Genomic DNA, 16,220 nt, shown 5'->3' with positions numbered 1-16,220 from the left:
AACCTCCAGAACATTTAAAACGTCCCCCGGTCCCCTTGCTGTTCGGAACGTCGGGGGTCCGCAGCTCTCGTGACGCGGCGCCGGACGCGAGCCGGTACCACCAGACGTGGTACTGGACGCCAACCGGAGCCGGGTTAGGGTGCAGGAGCTCTCCAGGTCCTAGCGCCGGCCGGTTTTAGCTCGCAGCTCAGGGGTTGGAGACCCGCCAGTGAGTTAGGGTGCGCGACGCCCGCGCGCGCGGTATGGAAAGGCACGTATGAGAAAAATTTGCGATTAATGCGTCAAAACAATTATCGGCGTCAAGCACATGTCAGATTAACGTGTTTTTAACGCGACAAATCTGACAGCCCTAATTATTATATATTATTTTACCTTGTAAGCTAATATACACTGCTGTTATAGAAAGTTCTTAATGTGTTCTACTATTCCAAAGTGATTTGGACTGATTTGGTCAAAAAAAAAAAAAAAAAGCTATTGAAGAAAAGATGTGAAGTTTTACACAAAAAAATTGACTATAATTAGAAAAAGCATCAAAAGTTAATGTAATCTGCTGTAATAGATAGTTCTTAATCTGTTCTAATATTCTAAAGTAATTTGGACTGATTTGGTCAAATAACATAAAAGCTATTTAAGAAAAACGAGAAGATTTACACTAAAAAATTGACTAAAGTTAGAAAAAGCATCAAAAGCTAATGTAATCTGCTGTAATAGATAGTTCTTAATCTGTTCTACTATTCTAAAGGGAATTGGACCGATTTGGTCAAAAAACATAAAAGCTATTGAAGAAAAATGAGATACTTTACACTAGAAAAAATGACCAAAATTAGAAAAAGCTAGGGCTGTCAGATTTGTCGCGTTAAAAACGCATTAATCTGACGTGTGCTTGACGCTGACAATTTTTTTGACGCATTAATCGCGGACTTTCTCATACGTGCCTTTCCATACCGCGCGCGCGGGCGTCCCGCCCTCCAACTCACAGGCTGCTCTCACACTAGATCACGGGCGGCTCTCCAACCACCGAGCTGCGAGCTAAAACCGGCCGGCGCTAGGACCTGGAGAACTCTTGCACGGCGGTTCGCGTCCAGTACCACGTCTGGTGGTACCGGCTCGCGTCCGGCGCCGAGAGCTGCGCACCCCCGACGTTCCGAACAGCAAGCTCACCTGGGGACGTTTTAAATGTTCTGGAGGTTTCAGCGTGATCCAGCCCCAGCATAGTGGTCTGTCTGCCGGCATATTCATCCGTGAGCTCTGCTGGACACGTCGCTGCATCGAGCTGCAGCCAGAGAACGCGGCGGCAGTAACAGACTGTCAAACTATCCCGCTTTTCTCAGTCTTTAATGTCTTAAAAAACAAAAGTTAATTGGAAATGATAAATCTCTATTTCATTTATTACAGTAGTTCAGCAGAGGAGGAAAAGATTTGGTCCTGACAAAAAATGAACATGAAAGTGTTATGGAAATTTTATTTTGATGTTTTTTATTTTATTTTACTGAACGTTGATTGAAGTTTTGAATTTAAAATGCCCTTCACTTGCACTTGGGCTTTTGTTAGGAATTTTATGTTACAGCCTTTTATTGTTAAGAAAGTTTATCTCTAATCAATGTTAGAAAATAAAGTATTTCTGATGAAAACTATTAATTTTGTCATTCTTGTTTTCATAATTAATGTAGAACTACTAAATTCCACGAACCACACATTTTTTTTCCTTAAAAAAAGGCCAAATGTAAATGTGCGATTAATCGCGAGTTAACTCTGGACAATGCGATTAATCGCGATTAAGAATTTTAATCGCCTGACAGCTCTAGAAAAAGCATAAAAAGCTTATGTAAACTGCTGTAATACATAGTTCTTTGTTAATTCTATTATTGTAAAGTGAATTGGACTTATTTGGTCTAAAATCTTAAAAGCTATTGAAGAAAAACGAGAAGATTTACGCTAAAAAATTGACTAAAATAAGAAAAAGCATCAAAAGCTAATGTAATCTGCTGTAATAGATAGTTCTTAATCTGTTCTACTATTCTAAAGGGAATTGGACTGATTTGGTCAAAAAACATAAAAGATATTGAAGAAAAATGAGACACTTTACACTAAAAATTGGACCAAAATTAGAAAAACTATCAAAAGCTAATGTAATCTGCTGTAATAGATAGTTCTTAGTCAATTCCACTATTCTAAAGTGAATTGAACTGATTTGGTCAAAAAACATCAAAGCTATTGAAGAAAAACGAGATACTTTACACTAAAAATTGACTAAAATTAGAAAAAGCATCAAAAGCTAATGCAATCTGCCGTAATAGATAGTTCTTAATCTGTTCTACTATTCTAAAGTGAATTGGACTGATTTGGTCAAATAACATAAAAGCTATTGAAGAAAAACGAGAAAATTTACACTGAAAAATTGACCAAAATTAGAAAAAGCATCAAAAGCTAATGTAATCTGCTGTAATAGATAGTTCTTTATCTGTTGTATTATTCTAAATTGATTTAGACTGATTTGGTCAAAGAACATAAAAGCTATTGAAAAAAATGTGAATATTTACACTAGCAAATTGACTAAAATTAGAAAAAAGCATAAAAAGCTAATTTAAACTGTTGTTATAGATAGTTCTTAATTAGTTTGATTATTTTAAAGGTTTTTGGTTTGATGTGGTGCAATATAATAAGAGTTATTGAAGAAACATTCTGTCATTTGTTGACGGTCCCTAAATATGAACAGAGCGAATGTCTGTCGAATATCCAACCTAAAACTAACTTCACTGCAGTACATTGGCTTAGGTGGCTATGCTAGCCAGTCGCCCGGTGGACAGTGTAGTGAGTTCCGTTCCCCAGAGTCCGGCAGAGCAAGCAGGTGCTGCCGCCCAGGAGTCAGCAGAGCTAGCAGGGTCGCTGTCCTGGCCTCCAGTCCCTAGGCAGCCAAACACAGCTGGGGCACACATTCTCTGCCCACTTTTGAATAATGTGAGGCCCACTTGGCCTTGCTGGCTGTGAGTGTTCATTTCCCCCTTTTAAATTTCAAAACTGTTAGATTTGGTCTACAAACAGAAAACAAAAAAGCAGAATTTGGTATTATTACTTTAATAATATTTGCAAAATTTGATATACATAAAACTCATTTTTTGACAGTGCCACTAGATTTTGTTGGTTTCAAAAATGAAATTCTTGTCAAAGGCTACTTTACAAGAATGTAAAATGTCCCAAACCTATGTCTTATTTGAATTTTTAGAACACATTCTTGAAATAGTTAATAGACCTCAATTTGTACTTTTTTTAATGAGAAACTGCAAGCTATAACACATATCCCTGTGCTTTTCTTTTAAGAATAATATATTTAAAGGTTTACTCTTTTGGAACATTGTTTAGACGTTGTTTACTGTTATTTTGTCTTCTCTTTCTCTCTCTTATTCTGATTTGAGATCTTGTTTATGTATGCTGCTTTGTTGTGAGCCATTTATATTCAGTAATTATTGTATTTTTGAGATATTCATGCTGTATTGTTGAAATATCTTGTCAATCAAAAACATGATTGAATGGAAACAGTTTCATTGTGAATCTGTGTTTTTTTCCCAATTCCTAGAATTTCGATACATTTTGCTCATATATGTAATAGAAACGCAGCTAATTTCACACATTTACCACCGTGGAGCAACAGCAGCTTCTTTCCGGTTTGCCTATTGTATTTGGCTACCATAGCAACATAAAAGCATAAAAACTTTTAAGTAGTCAGACTGTGATCACATTCTAGTTTTGCAGAATTAATTCTGGGCCAAATTAAACAAGGGTCCAGGCGGTTTGTCTGAACCTACCCTAACCCAAACCTTGACCCGTTCCGTGTACCCTAAACGTTTTGGCAAGGTATGTGACAAAAATTTTCAAATTAGGTTGATTGCTCTGATATTTATATCACTGAAAAGGGCTGAAAGAGACCATTCCAACGGTATAAAGATCATTAAGATAGTTCAAAGAATAAGAAAGTTATGGCACATTAAGCGATCAAAAGTGGGATATAATTTTATTCCTGAATAAACATCAAAACAGTGACATTTCTGTGACCAGAAAGAAAGATTAGTCTTTAAATTGTCGTAACTTTCTCATTATTTGTCCAATCCACAAAAGGAGGGTATTGATGGAAAGCTAATCAAGCGAACTACAAGAATTAAGTCACAAATTTGGTATTAAATCAATATTCATTTCCATATTATCAAATAATCGTACAGAAATCTGCTCCTGTATTCCTGTAGACATCGCTTGCAGCCAATCAGCTTGCTAGATTTGGTCACGTGACCTCATGTTCCAGCATTTAATTCTTGGACACGGAGGCTTGTGAAGGAAAAAACAGTACCTGCTGATTTTTTTTCTCATGAAATTTACAGGAGATGAAGAATACATCAACAGTAATCGACTAGTGGAGAAACTAGACGACAAGTCACTTTTTTTAAAGCTGACGGGTGGTTTTGTGAACTGCAACTTTCATCTGGAAAATTTCCTAGCTTGTATTGCACGGATTGAAAAAATTCCAGAAGCAGGTTAAAGAAAAAATTCTTGACTGTAATATAAGTAGATGTGCTCGCATGTATACTATCCACCGATTTAGTTACGCTCGTTCTAAGAAGGAGAGAACGCTGCAGGCCGAACAACAGGTCTGGCAGATAGTTCCACCACAGCTGTTGTGCCAAGGTAAGTTCCCCCTGCCAGAATTTGTATCCCCTGTCTCGGGGATCATTGATTTGTTTAGTAACACTCATATTTCCCCCCCCAAAAGCATAAAAAGAAAGTGGATGATAGTGATATACTTTATTCTGGGGCTTTTGGGAGTTTGCTGTCGTGTTTGAGTTATTTTTTTCCCCTCATATTCTACGTATTATGACGGGGCACAGATTCTGTCAGGCTGCTGCTGATCCAGCCTGCCAGAATCTGTGCCCCCAATAATTTGGAGTACAAACAACAATTATTTAACAATTTTCTGTTGTTACATTCTTCCATCACAAAGTTACTTTCATAAATTGTGACTTTTATATTATATTAGTCAAACAAAGTCATTTTTTTTTATTTCTTAACATGAGAAGCTGTCGGTTTTTCACATAGAAATGTCGGTGGGAAAATGTAAATATGACCAAAAAAACCTCCCAAAAGCCTTAGAACAGCGTAATGTAGTCATCCACCTTATTTTTTACACTTTGGGGGACAAATAGGAGCATTACAAAACAAATCAACAATGCCTTAGACTGGAGATACAAATTCTGGCAGGGAGAACTTACCTTGGAACCACACTGGCGCAGAAGCTGCACATACGCGCGTGCCTACAGACAAACTACGAACTGTATGTCCAAAATAAATACATATCATGATAGTAATGGGTACATTTCTCAATAGAAATATTGGCAAAATAAAGATTAGTCCACAACATATTGTTTTCTGAGAGATTTTCCACTGAAAAAGAATGAATATCCCACCATGTTTTTTGCTGCATGGCGACAGGTGGAAACTCAAAAGTCACGTGATCAGTCACGTGATCCAAAGCAGCCCCAATAGAAAATGAATGAGAAAACGAGGGGCACCAATTCCACAATTTAAACCAGTTTTTTTGTGAAATGGCTACGTTTTTCTCTGTGGACAAACGTAGGTACTGAACGTCTTAGTAGGAGACTGGGTTTGGGGTCTGACGTGGAACATCGGGGGGGTTTGATTGAGAGATGGCGGGTATCCAATGGGAGCAGACTTCATCAATGCGTTCCGTGAAGACCTTTTAACACCTACTTTACAATTCAACAATGTACCAATCATTGTTCTACTGTTGTTTTCCTCAATGGAATGTACCGATGCAGCAGTTTAAAACAACAAGAGGAGCATGCTGTCGACATTTTTAGATGAGGATTTACTCTGTAGAAATAGATTTCACTCTGAGGTTATGTGCTTTGGACTTTTTCGTTTGTTTAACGTTCGTTTTTCTTTTTTCACTGTTTTGATTGTAGCTTATAAATTATAAGTTGTGTATCAAACTGAATGGTACAGCTCCTCCATAAAATCACCAACCAAAGTTTCATCTTCTTCACTTTTCCAGCTTCAGCCTGAATTAGACGCAGCCGTCTGAGGAGCGCGAGACAAACTTCAAGGGATGTTGTCGTATTTTCAAACAGAAAAAAGATCCAGCTGTTCACTTGTTAGAATGGTTATTTATTTTAAATACCGCTGAACGCGTTTCTCACGTGCATCTGATCAGACTGTAAATAGACAAGCCGCGCTGTGCGCTGGGGGGCGCGTGCAGCGTTTTGCAGTGATGTCACCCAAATGCTCCTTTTATCTCGACTAAAAGGAATAACTGTAAGTAAATCCCAAAGGACCGCTGACAGAATCAAATGTTGGAATGGTTCTCCCTCAAAGGCTTCAACAATGACTCGTACAATTCTACCGAGCCGCCGTTATTAAAGTAGAAGCTGTTTACATCCCGCGGTCTCGTGGTCGAGGCGTGGAAAGAGGCGGACACTCACAATAAACTCACTCCAGATTGGCGACAGTACTTCCTGTAGATTCATGACTCAGCTATGACTCACAGAGAATCAGACCAATCGCTGAAGATGGGCTGCAGACGTTTGCAAAATGGCGATATCCGTTTCAGGAAGTGAAGGGGAAAGCGGTGGCCTACATTCACGAGGAGTGGAGGTAATGCATTTCTAATGGGGGACCTCATGGCTCAAGAAGTCCAGACTGTCTATGCATTTGACTAAACTTTACAGCTCAAGGGCTCAAAGATGTAGCTGAGATAATTTGGTCATTTTTCAAAATTAAAGATTTTTCAAAGATTGTTGAGACTCAATAGAAAAGACGGGTATACAGTAATTATTTATTTCCCCCATGGCGCAGTGCCAATAGATCCACGTTGGGACCACTGTATAGGAGATCTTCAGATTACAGGCTCTGTGGAGTTTTTATGGCTCCACCTGTTCCCACTCTGTTGGAGTTATGATCTCAGTGATCAGGTTTGAAATTGCTGCCACTCTGCCACCTTTCGTTGATGGATAACAGATGTTTGTTGGTATGTGTCAGCTCTGCCCCCTCAGATCTTGCATTTTCCAGAGGACATGAAGATCCTGGCTGGACAAAAGGTGGAGATTATATGCAAGTTCTCTGGAGCTCCACCCATCACATGCACCTGGCTAAAGTTCAGAAAACCAGTGAGACCCTCTCGTCCTCCCACACATGCACACACACGCACATGCATGTATGTACACACAAACAGCAAGGCACATACAAGCATATTTTTAATATAAATTCAAATCCAAATCCAAGCTCTGAGCCCTGAGCTCATGGAGGGGGGGTTAAAACCTGGCCACATGATGATCTGTGCTGTGTTGATCTCTTGTTCAGATCCTGGACAGTTCATCTGACATTTCCGTGGAGTGCACAGACAGCAGCAGCACACTGACCATCAGCAGCGGGCAGCAGGAGCACTGCGGCTGCTACTCTGTGGAGCTGAAGAACAGCTTTGGCATGCGCCAGGCCGCCCTTAACCTCACCATAGTGGGTAAGAAAAACCTGCAGCAACACAAACCGAAGCATAAGCAGTGGTGACACATGCCAAATTAAACACCAGTTTCAAACAAATAGAAAAAAAAACAATGACTGGTTTTGGAGCAATTTGAACATGGAGAAATAAGTAGGAATAAAGTAAAACAACATTTTTTATGGACATGTTTATTGATAAAACCCTGAATATCTTATTTTTGAAAGAAATTGAAAGTGATTTGGGCACTGAGAAGGGTGTGGAAGGGTCAGTATGTCCTGTTGCATCCCATCACTCTCTCTGCCAGTGGCTCTATTCAGACCTGTTCTTAATGTTCATGTGGTTTCTACCACTGAATAAGCCTGAATAAACTGTCAGGACTGAAATAAAGAGCCTCCTTTTTGCTTTATACAATTCTATGCTCCCACTGAAGGTGCAAACAACTATTTCTGAAGTGCAGTGTTTTTTAAACAACACAATGAAATCATAATGGTCGGTAGGGGGACTGGAACTACACATTTGAAGTTACTTTGGATGTGATAAGTGTCTGACTTCCTTCTTGGTCTTCTTCCTCTTTGTCCAAAGTTGTTTTTATTTTTCTTTGGTTTATGTTTGGAGGCTCCAGAATTCTCAGTAAATGACAGTCCCTGTGGCTCAGGATTGTGGGTGGAACTGTAAGTACAGCCGGGGTGGATAGATTCTATCTGACAAACATTTTTAGGAATAAAATACTTATGTTACTTAGAACTGTTGGTTTTCAATGATCACCATTTGATCAAGCTGGATTTATATGTTTTACTTGGAGAAATTCTAGTTAGCAGTTTAAACTTTAAACTTCTAGCCATAAAAAAAGAGTCTTTGGGTAGCTATTGAGGTTTAAGAAAGTAAAATATCGACCATCTCTGGAAGTGTTTATCTATATTTATGTTTGTGTATGTTTTTGCCCCAAAAGTTTATAAAGAAAATTTTGACAATATGATAAACTGTGTCAAACTCAAATTTCTTCACATTATAGTGTAAAGCCTTATTTCCTCATAAGGGTCATGTGGTTTATAGAATCATTGTGTTACTTGTCATGCTCTGGCTTTGTTTTTCTCTGGCTGTATCAATGACACATTCTTTTTGAGTAACGCAGTTCAGAGAGTCTACAGAAGACCTGAAGAGATGGGGTTAAAATGCATCTAACATCAGAGGTGAAAATGCCCCAACTCCATGGGTTTGGTTTTGGATTTACTTTGTCTCTGGATATTTGACTTTAGGGTGACAAGATTACTTTATCTCTTTTGGGTTTTGCTCGGTTGTGGATGCAAACATTACTGGAATTGGAGTGACTGAACTCTGAAGCGAGGAAGTACAGCGTGTACGTTTAAAGGGACATAGAGAAAACAAATAGGCTTCGGGTGACGAAAAATGAATGTATATTTTTGTTGGTTGGTTTGTTCTTGTGTTATGTTAAAGAATCGAATGACAAAGAGCTTTTGAGTCAAATGTGTGTTATAAATATCACTCTCAGTAGATGAGATGGTTTAGGGTCTGGTGAACAGTGCTTTTTTCCATTTGGTAGCTTCTACACCAGGGGTGTATGCCCTTTTTAAGTACAGTCCAGTTTTAAAGTCTTTACACTGGCTTTGTAGAGAAAGTGTTTGTGTTAGACTAGGGCGGAGCAGACTCTTCCTGGAGGGGGCTGTCACACGATGTGACATCAGATCATGAGGACCTGCTTTTTTTGTGGGCAAAAATTCAGAAAATTGAAGGATCTTTTAGTAAAGAGCAACAGATGACATTTTGAATGTACCTCCCTCCTCAGATAAGCCTGACCCACCAGCAAAGGTCCCTGCAGCCTCAGACATCCGGCGCTCCAGCTTGACACTGTCATGGTACGGGCCAACCTATGATGGAGGTAGTGCCGTGCAGTCCTACCACTTAGAGATCTGGGATTCCACAGAGCCGCAGTGGAAACACTTGGTGTCCTGCAACAGCACATCCTACAATGTGCAAGTGTGTGTGCTCTCCATTGCAGCCCTGAAACCACTGCACACCCTCTTTCGAAAGGCATAACAGGTGTCTTTGTGTCCAGAACCTTCTTCCAGATCGTCAGTACAAGTTCCGTGTGCGTGCACAAAACATCTATGGAATTGGAGAGCCAAGTGTTGAGTCTGAACCTGTGACTGTTGGACTGGTGGAAGATGAAGGTGAGGAAACTGGAATGAACTACTTTCTAATGTCTAATGGGCTTCAGCTTTTTCAGTTACCAGATGGTCATAAAACAGCTATTCATGAAGATGTATTCTTCTGAGGATAGACTAATGTCATTCATTCAAAATATTTAAGGTTTCTGGGTTTAGGAAAGGATCAGGTTAGAACTGCCTGATATTGTCACTTGTGCAACACAGCAGAAATATTTCCTCTGCGAGTCCCGAAGATCAGAACCCACTGCAGCTGGTTTTCTCAAGGAGAAGTTACTCTCCCCTGACAAAATCAAAGGAGAGGAGTCAGAATTAAAGAAAAAGTTAATCCAGTGTGCCCATTAACAGTGTTTGAAACAATTCAATTTTGGTTAATGTGTTTATTTTTCATCTTAGAAAAAATTAATGAGTGTTAATTTTAAGTGTACACACCAAATCAGACATAGTTTTGAAAAACTGAAAAAAATTGAAAAATCACTCCACTGTTGAATGCGCTGACTTACTAAATCTCCTTATACTGTAATCTTATTTAAGAACCACCAATCAGTAAATTGGCGCTGTTGGTTATGTCTAATCCTCTTTAAGGGTTTTAAACTTTGCTATAAAGCAATCTTTACAAGAGTAAAAATATGAAGCCCATGAAATAAAACTCAAAGAAAATAAACCGATAGGAACCAAACCTCAGAAATTTAACATAATTAAAATTAACATAAGATTACTGAAGAAACAAAATTAAGAAAACTGAGCCAAAGACACCAGTTCCAACGGTGTGACTGAGGAGGAACAGTTACTATGTTGCTCGTTGGTTCTTTCTGCAGAAAACCAGGAGGAGGCTGAGGCAGAGGAGGAGGACGAAGGTACAAGTCAACATCCTAAGAAAATTCAAGTTTCCACAAAATCACACAAACAACAAAGACATGTTAGTGGAGTTCTTTATGTGTTTGTCAGACTTGGAAAAAGAGCCAGAATACCGAGATGTAATCATTCGAACTGACATGAAAGTGAAAGAGATGTACGATGTGGAGGAGCGACTGGGAACGTAAGGCTCCGCCCACTTTTACCTCAGTTGGAATACAGGTTGATGACCATACACTAAAGTATGTTGTATTTCTTTGAAGGGGGAAGTTTGGTCAGGTCTTCAAGCTGGTGGAGAAAGCCACAAAGAAGGTTTGGGCTGGAAAATTCATCAAGGCATACTCAGCAAAGGAGAAGGAAAATGTCAGGCAGGAGATCAGCATCATGAACAGCCTGCATCACCCCAAACTGGTCCAATGTGTGGATGCCTTTGAGGGCAAGTCAGACATGGTCATGGTCCTGGAAATGTAGGTGTTACTCTAACCTGTGTCCCACAGAGAACCATGTGACTGAAACAAACAACTGCTTGCATGAGAGCTTAAGAACAGTCACACACACATCGATCCGCCAAACAGGATCTTTTGTTGTAAAATGAAATTGAGGACCAGTTAATGACCCCTTTTGCCCTTTAAATTTGAAAGGTTTTTGATCTATTAAACACTGGAGAATAATCTTTTGCTCAACATGAAAGGAATTCAAGAGCAGCCATTTCCTCTAGAGCAGGGGTCGGCAACCCTTAACACAAAAGAGCCATTTGGGTCTGTTTGCTGCTGCTCAAAACCTAGAAGGAGCCGTCTTACTTCAGCCTTTAAGAAATTTGGATTTTTCATTCTTTACCTTCTGTTTTAAAATGATAAATATGAATCATGTCTATTTTTGGCATGAACAAAAGCAAAAACATAAGAAGAACCTAGCGTCTCTCAGAATCTGATTTATTTTTTTTTACGTTTGACATAAACTCAAATAACTTATTTTCAAAGTAAAAAATAATCTCTGCCAAAATAGATCATCTCAGTGCAGTATTTAACCAATATTGTGCATGTGGTTTTAACTCATAAAAGATCAAAGTTTTTACCAAAGTTTCTCTTTCCATATAAAATCTGTTCATTCTGGAGGTAGAGTTGATCAAACAAGACGTCTTCAGGTCAACAGGATGTAAAAACCATCTATGTGAACCTCAGACATCAATTTATACATTTAACTCATCTAAATTAAATAAATGCTAATTAAGTAATCCTTACTTTAAAAAATTGCTATTTTCTTTTTCTTTTAAATATTTTCTTCTTCTTTTTTCCCTCTTTCTCCTCAGCTGTCTTGCACTGCTGGGTTTTGTTATTTTAGTTTGGGGTTTTATCTTGGTAGTCTTAGTTTGCAGGGTTTTTTTATTTGTTTTTTTTAGGTAGTTTTGGTTTGGCAGCCATTAGCAGGAGCTGCTGACTCCGACCAGGGTTCCTATGTTTCTTCAAGTTCAGACTTTTTAAGACCTTTTAGGACCTTGCATATGAAAAATTATTTTTTCTGCCTAATTCCCAGCCCTATGTGTGAAGAAAACCATATCCTTGTCAGTAACATTGTAACATAATCAATTACAGTTAAAATTTCAGTATTAAATAACAATTACTCGACTACAGAAACCGCTCATTACTTCATTACCCACATTGTGGTTCCGTAAACCATTGGTGACTAATAAACCAAATTTGTGTAAATAGTTTGCTCTGACATTGTCTTTTGGTTAAATGAAGCAAAACAGACACTAAAAAATAAAAAATGAATAAAGAGTACTCACATAGTTGAGATTGTTCAAATCACAGAATAAGAGACTATAAACATGGAAAAATGTGGAGGGGCATTCTACAACTGGAGATATTCAAATATTCAAATTGGTTGAAAACAGAGGCAAACATTTAATTAATTGTTGAATGTTAAACTAAAGAACTTGATAAATGCAGAGAAAGCACCTCCTTTCTCATGTTCTTCTCTTCTAATTATAGCTTGTACATCTTCATCCTTGTTTGCAGTCTTCCTCAGGAACAATCTTACCTGCGTTGTTCTTTTTTCCAAGAACTTTTACGAATAAAAACTAATTTATTTCCTGCATGTTTCACTTCTACCATTGCATTATTGTTTTATCTTGAACTATAAATCACAATTGTTTTCAGAAACTGTATAAATCATGTATTGTTTCTTTGTTTTGTTTGCGGCCCCATTGCAGACTAACCAACAAACAAACCAACTTGGAATAGATATATGCCCACTTGACTGTAAATGAATTGAGCTACACCAGAGAACAATTTAAACCCCATACAATGTGCATGCTCAGTGGATTTTTTAGGGAAGTGAAAGAATTAATTAAGAGGGTTAGAGGGACGTAAATCCCATTTCGTATCAATAAGACATTAAAACCACAGAGACACTAAAATGATGAGATAAAGTGCTGTCCGGTTCACAGTTTTAGCGGTATCAGGCTGTAGCTGCTCTTGTATGACAGTTAAAGCAACAACCATGGGACACTCAGCCGTGCGAGCCTCCGCCAGATATTATACCCCTACGCAGTTAAGACCAAAATATCACAATTTAAGACTAAGGGCACATGTGGCTCTGAAGCCGCAGATTGCAGACCCCTGCACTAGAGCAAAACTCAATATTTTTGAGTGAAAGGAGGTACAGAGTATTAGCTATCCTCTGATAAACAATTCACACAAATGAAAAAACAAATCAATGCTGAAATGATACCAACTGGTCTGAGAAAATAGTTTACATTAATTTGTTATCGGAGCTTTGAACACAATGACCAGCAGCTTCAGCTTTTAGACAAAATCTGGTTGTTGTCTGTTTTCTTCCAGTGCAACATCTGCTAACTACTGAAAAATAATGTTTTCTGATAATATAGTTAGTCTTTTGTAAATTTGCAAAGGCCTTTAGCAAACTACACAGAAGATATAAACTAATAACCGTTTTGCTAAATGCTTGCTTTGGAGTCAAAATGTAATTAGTATGAGCTTTTGTTTTTGATTCAGACTTTGTCTTGAGAGGCACGAGTCTTCTTGGTGTTTCCAGGATCTCAGGCGGTGAGCTATTTGAGCGAATTATTGACGAGGATTTTGAGCTGACTGAAAGAGAGGTGATAAAATACATGCTCCAAATCATTGATGGTGTCAGCTTCATCCACAAGCAAGGCATAGTTCACCTTGACCTCAAACCAGAGAACATCATGTGCATCAATAAGAATGGCAGCAAAATCAAACTGATTGATTTTGGCCTCGCCAGACGACTAGGTAAGTAACTACTACTTGGAACCAGGAAACTACATAAACTATTCAAACATTTGACTTTGCATATACAGTGAGGCAAATGAGTATTGGAACACCCTGGGATTTTGCAAGTTCTCCCATGGAGGAATCTGAAAAATTCCATGTTAGGTGCATGTCCACTGTGAGAGATATAATCCAAGGGTACATTCAGACTGGACAAATTTGCTTAAAGTAAACCAGATTTTGTTTCCCACGATAATCTGGAACAAAGTTTCAGTCCGATAACACCCAAGCGAATCCTGGTCCAGGACCAGGGACCTCTCTCAGATCCATCTTTCAAGGTGATCTTGGTTCCTTTCCAATCAACTGAGCTTCGGTTCGCTTTGAGATTCCTCAGTCAGTATACAAAGAGGTCTGGAAACGGAACAACTGAACCAAAGCGGTCACCCTAGCCGGTAGTCATGCTATATAAATAAAGTAGAAATGAAGCAACAGGACAAATGTAAAGCAATGATTGTTGTGTATCAAACAGGAAGAAATGGTCCAACTCCTTACTTGTTTGAAAGTTTGTTTTAACACTGCTAAAAATGCTTCTTAAATGGTTTTCTGTCTCTTTATGCAGCATGCACCTACTGCTGCTGTGACATCCCAAAAGCCACATTGTTGTTCCTTAACAGAACACTCTTCAAAACCATGCCATAACACCAGAAGAAGTCTTCTTACCTCCTTAAATTTTTGCAATCTGCATCAAATTATAAATTTACCAACTAGAGTGTTCACTAATAAGTTAGGCTATAAAACGTCCACATGTATCGACCACATGTATACTAATGTACTAGAACTATGCACAAATATGGATTCAGTACCAGTTGGGTGTAGTGACCACAATGTTATAATAGTAACAAAGAAAGTAAAAATCCCCAGGCCAAAAGCCAAATTTATAAGTAAAAGATTCCTCAATGCATCTGCCACTGAGAATATTGTTAAGGAAGTAGCAGAACTTGATTGGTGTGCTGTGTACAGCAGCCAACAACCTGAGGTTTCCTTGGATACTTTTATGAGCCTATTCTTGGGAATAGTTGATAAATATGCACCGATTAAAAAGATAAAGGAAAGAAACGGTGCGAAGTGGATAGATTCGACACTGAAAAATATGATGAAACTAAGGGATAAAGCAAAAGAGGAGTTTGGACATTCCAAACTATTAGTGGACCAAATGAAATATCGCAAATTAAGGAACCAAGTCACTAAAATGATTAAAAAAGGAGAAAGGAATACTATAGAGACAAAATGGATAGTGCGAAAAATGACAGCAAAAAGCTTTGGAAGATCTTAAATGAAATAATGGGAAGGAACAGAAATCCATGTCCTTCTTTTGTTGAGTCTGATGACGGTTTTTAAAACAAATCCTAAAAACATTGCAGATTATTTTAATAGCTATTTCCTCAATAAAGTCAATGCTTTAAGAAATAGTATGGGGCAAACAAATTTCAATTTCAAAGAACTAATTGAGAATGAAATTATGGTTGACAAACCTTGTAATTTTAGTTTTGATCGTGTGCAACCAGCAGAAAAGGTGACCCTGCTCAAGTCACTTCCTACACATGGTAGCCCTGGAACTGATAACATCCAAACAAAACAGCTGGATTTATTGCAGCTCCTTTGTGTTATATATTTAATCAGTGCTTCTTGACAACTGTTTATCCAACTCTGTGAAAGCAGGGCAAAATCATCCCTATAATTAAAGACCAAAAAACAGCTTTAATGGACCAAACTGCAGACCAATAAGTCTAATTCCAGTACAGTAAAGTTATGAAAGAAATATTCATCAACAAGTTTGTAAATATTTCCAGAGTAATGACTTGTTGACAATGGTTCAGCACGCTTACAGGAAGGACCATTCTACCTGCACCGCTCTCATACAAATGACAGACGGATGGCTCAGATGCATGGATAACTCTGAATTAGTTGGTGTAGTGATGTTGGACTTTAGCGCTGCTTTTGATGTAATAGATCATCGTATTTTAACAGGTAAATTGAAGAGCTACGGTTTCACTGCCCCTGCTGTTGCACTAATTCAAAGCTATCTTTCTGACAGAACTCAGAAGGTCTACTACAATGGTTGTTGGTCTGACAGTTTAAGGTTAGAATGTGGACTTCCACAAGGAAGCTGTTTAGCACCTTTCTTGTTTTCTGTTTTTATCAATGATTTGCCTTTAACTACAAGGGTCAACTACAAGAGGCCCAAAACAAAGCAGCTAGACTAGTTCTTGGTTGTTCATTTAGAACCAATAGAAAACAAATGTATTTCACTTTGGAGTAGCTTAATCTAAATCAAAGATTGCATCCATAAACCTCCTCCTTGGTCTTCCTCTAGACCTCTTTCCTGGCAGCTCTAGACTCAGCATCCTTCTACCAATATATTCACTG

The 16,220-nt window shown here is 38.4% G+C and overlaps 1 protein-coding gene across 1 annotated transcript in view; it reads left to right on the top strand.

Annotated features, from left to right (window-relative positions):
- Positions 1-16,220, top strand: part of mylkb (myosin light chain kinase b) — an 84,119-nt gene that overhangs the window by 30,244 nt on the left and 37,655 nt on the right. Inside the window, exons 6-13 of the mRNA XM_024260702.2 lie at positions 7,042-7,169; positions 7,363-7,519; positions 9,306-9,496; positions 9,576-9,690; positions 10,503-10,541; positions 10,633-10,723; positions 10,803-11,006; positions 13,597-13,814. Of these exons, the coding sequence (XP_024116470.1) occupies positions 7,042-7,169; positions 7,363-7,519; positions 9,306-9,496; positions 9,576-9,690; positions 10,503-10,541; positions 10,633-10,723; positions 10,803-11,006; positions 13,597-13,814 (1,143 nt within the window). The remainder of the gene's footprint in view (positions 1-7,041; positions 7,170-7,362; positions 7,520-9,305; positions 9,497-9,575; positions 9,691-10,502; positions 10,542-10,632; positions 10,724-10,802; positions 11,007-13,596; positions 13,815-16,220) is intronic.

This window comes from Oryzias melastigma, unplaced genomic scaffold, assembly GCF_002922805.2.
Source record: "Oryzias melastigma strain HK-1 unplaced genomic scaffold, ASM292280v2 sc00204, whole genome shotgun sequence".
NCBI classification, from domain to species: domain Eukaryota; kingdom Metazoa; phylum Chordata; class Actinopteri; order Beloniformes; family Adrianichthyidae; genus Oryzias; species Oryzias melastigma.
Note: the sequence above shows the minus strand (reverse complement) of the source record. Positions and strands in the feature narration are given on the sequence as shown.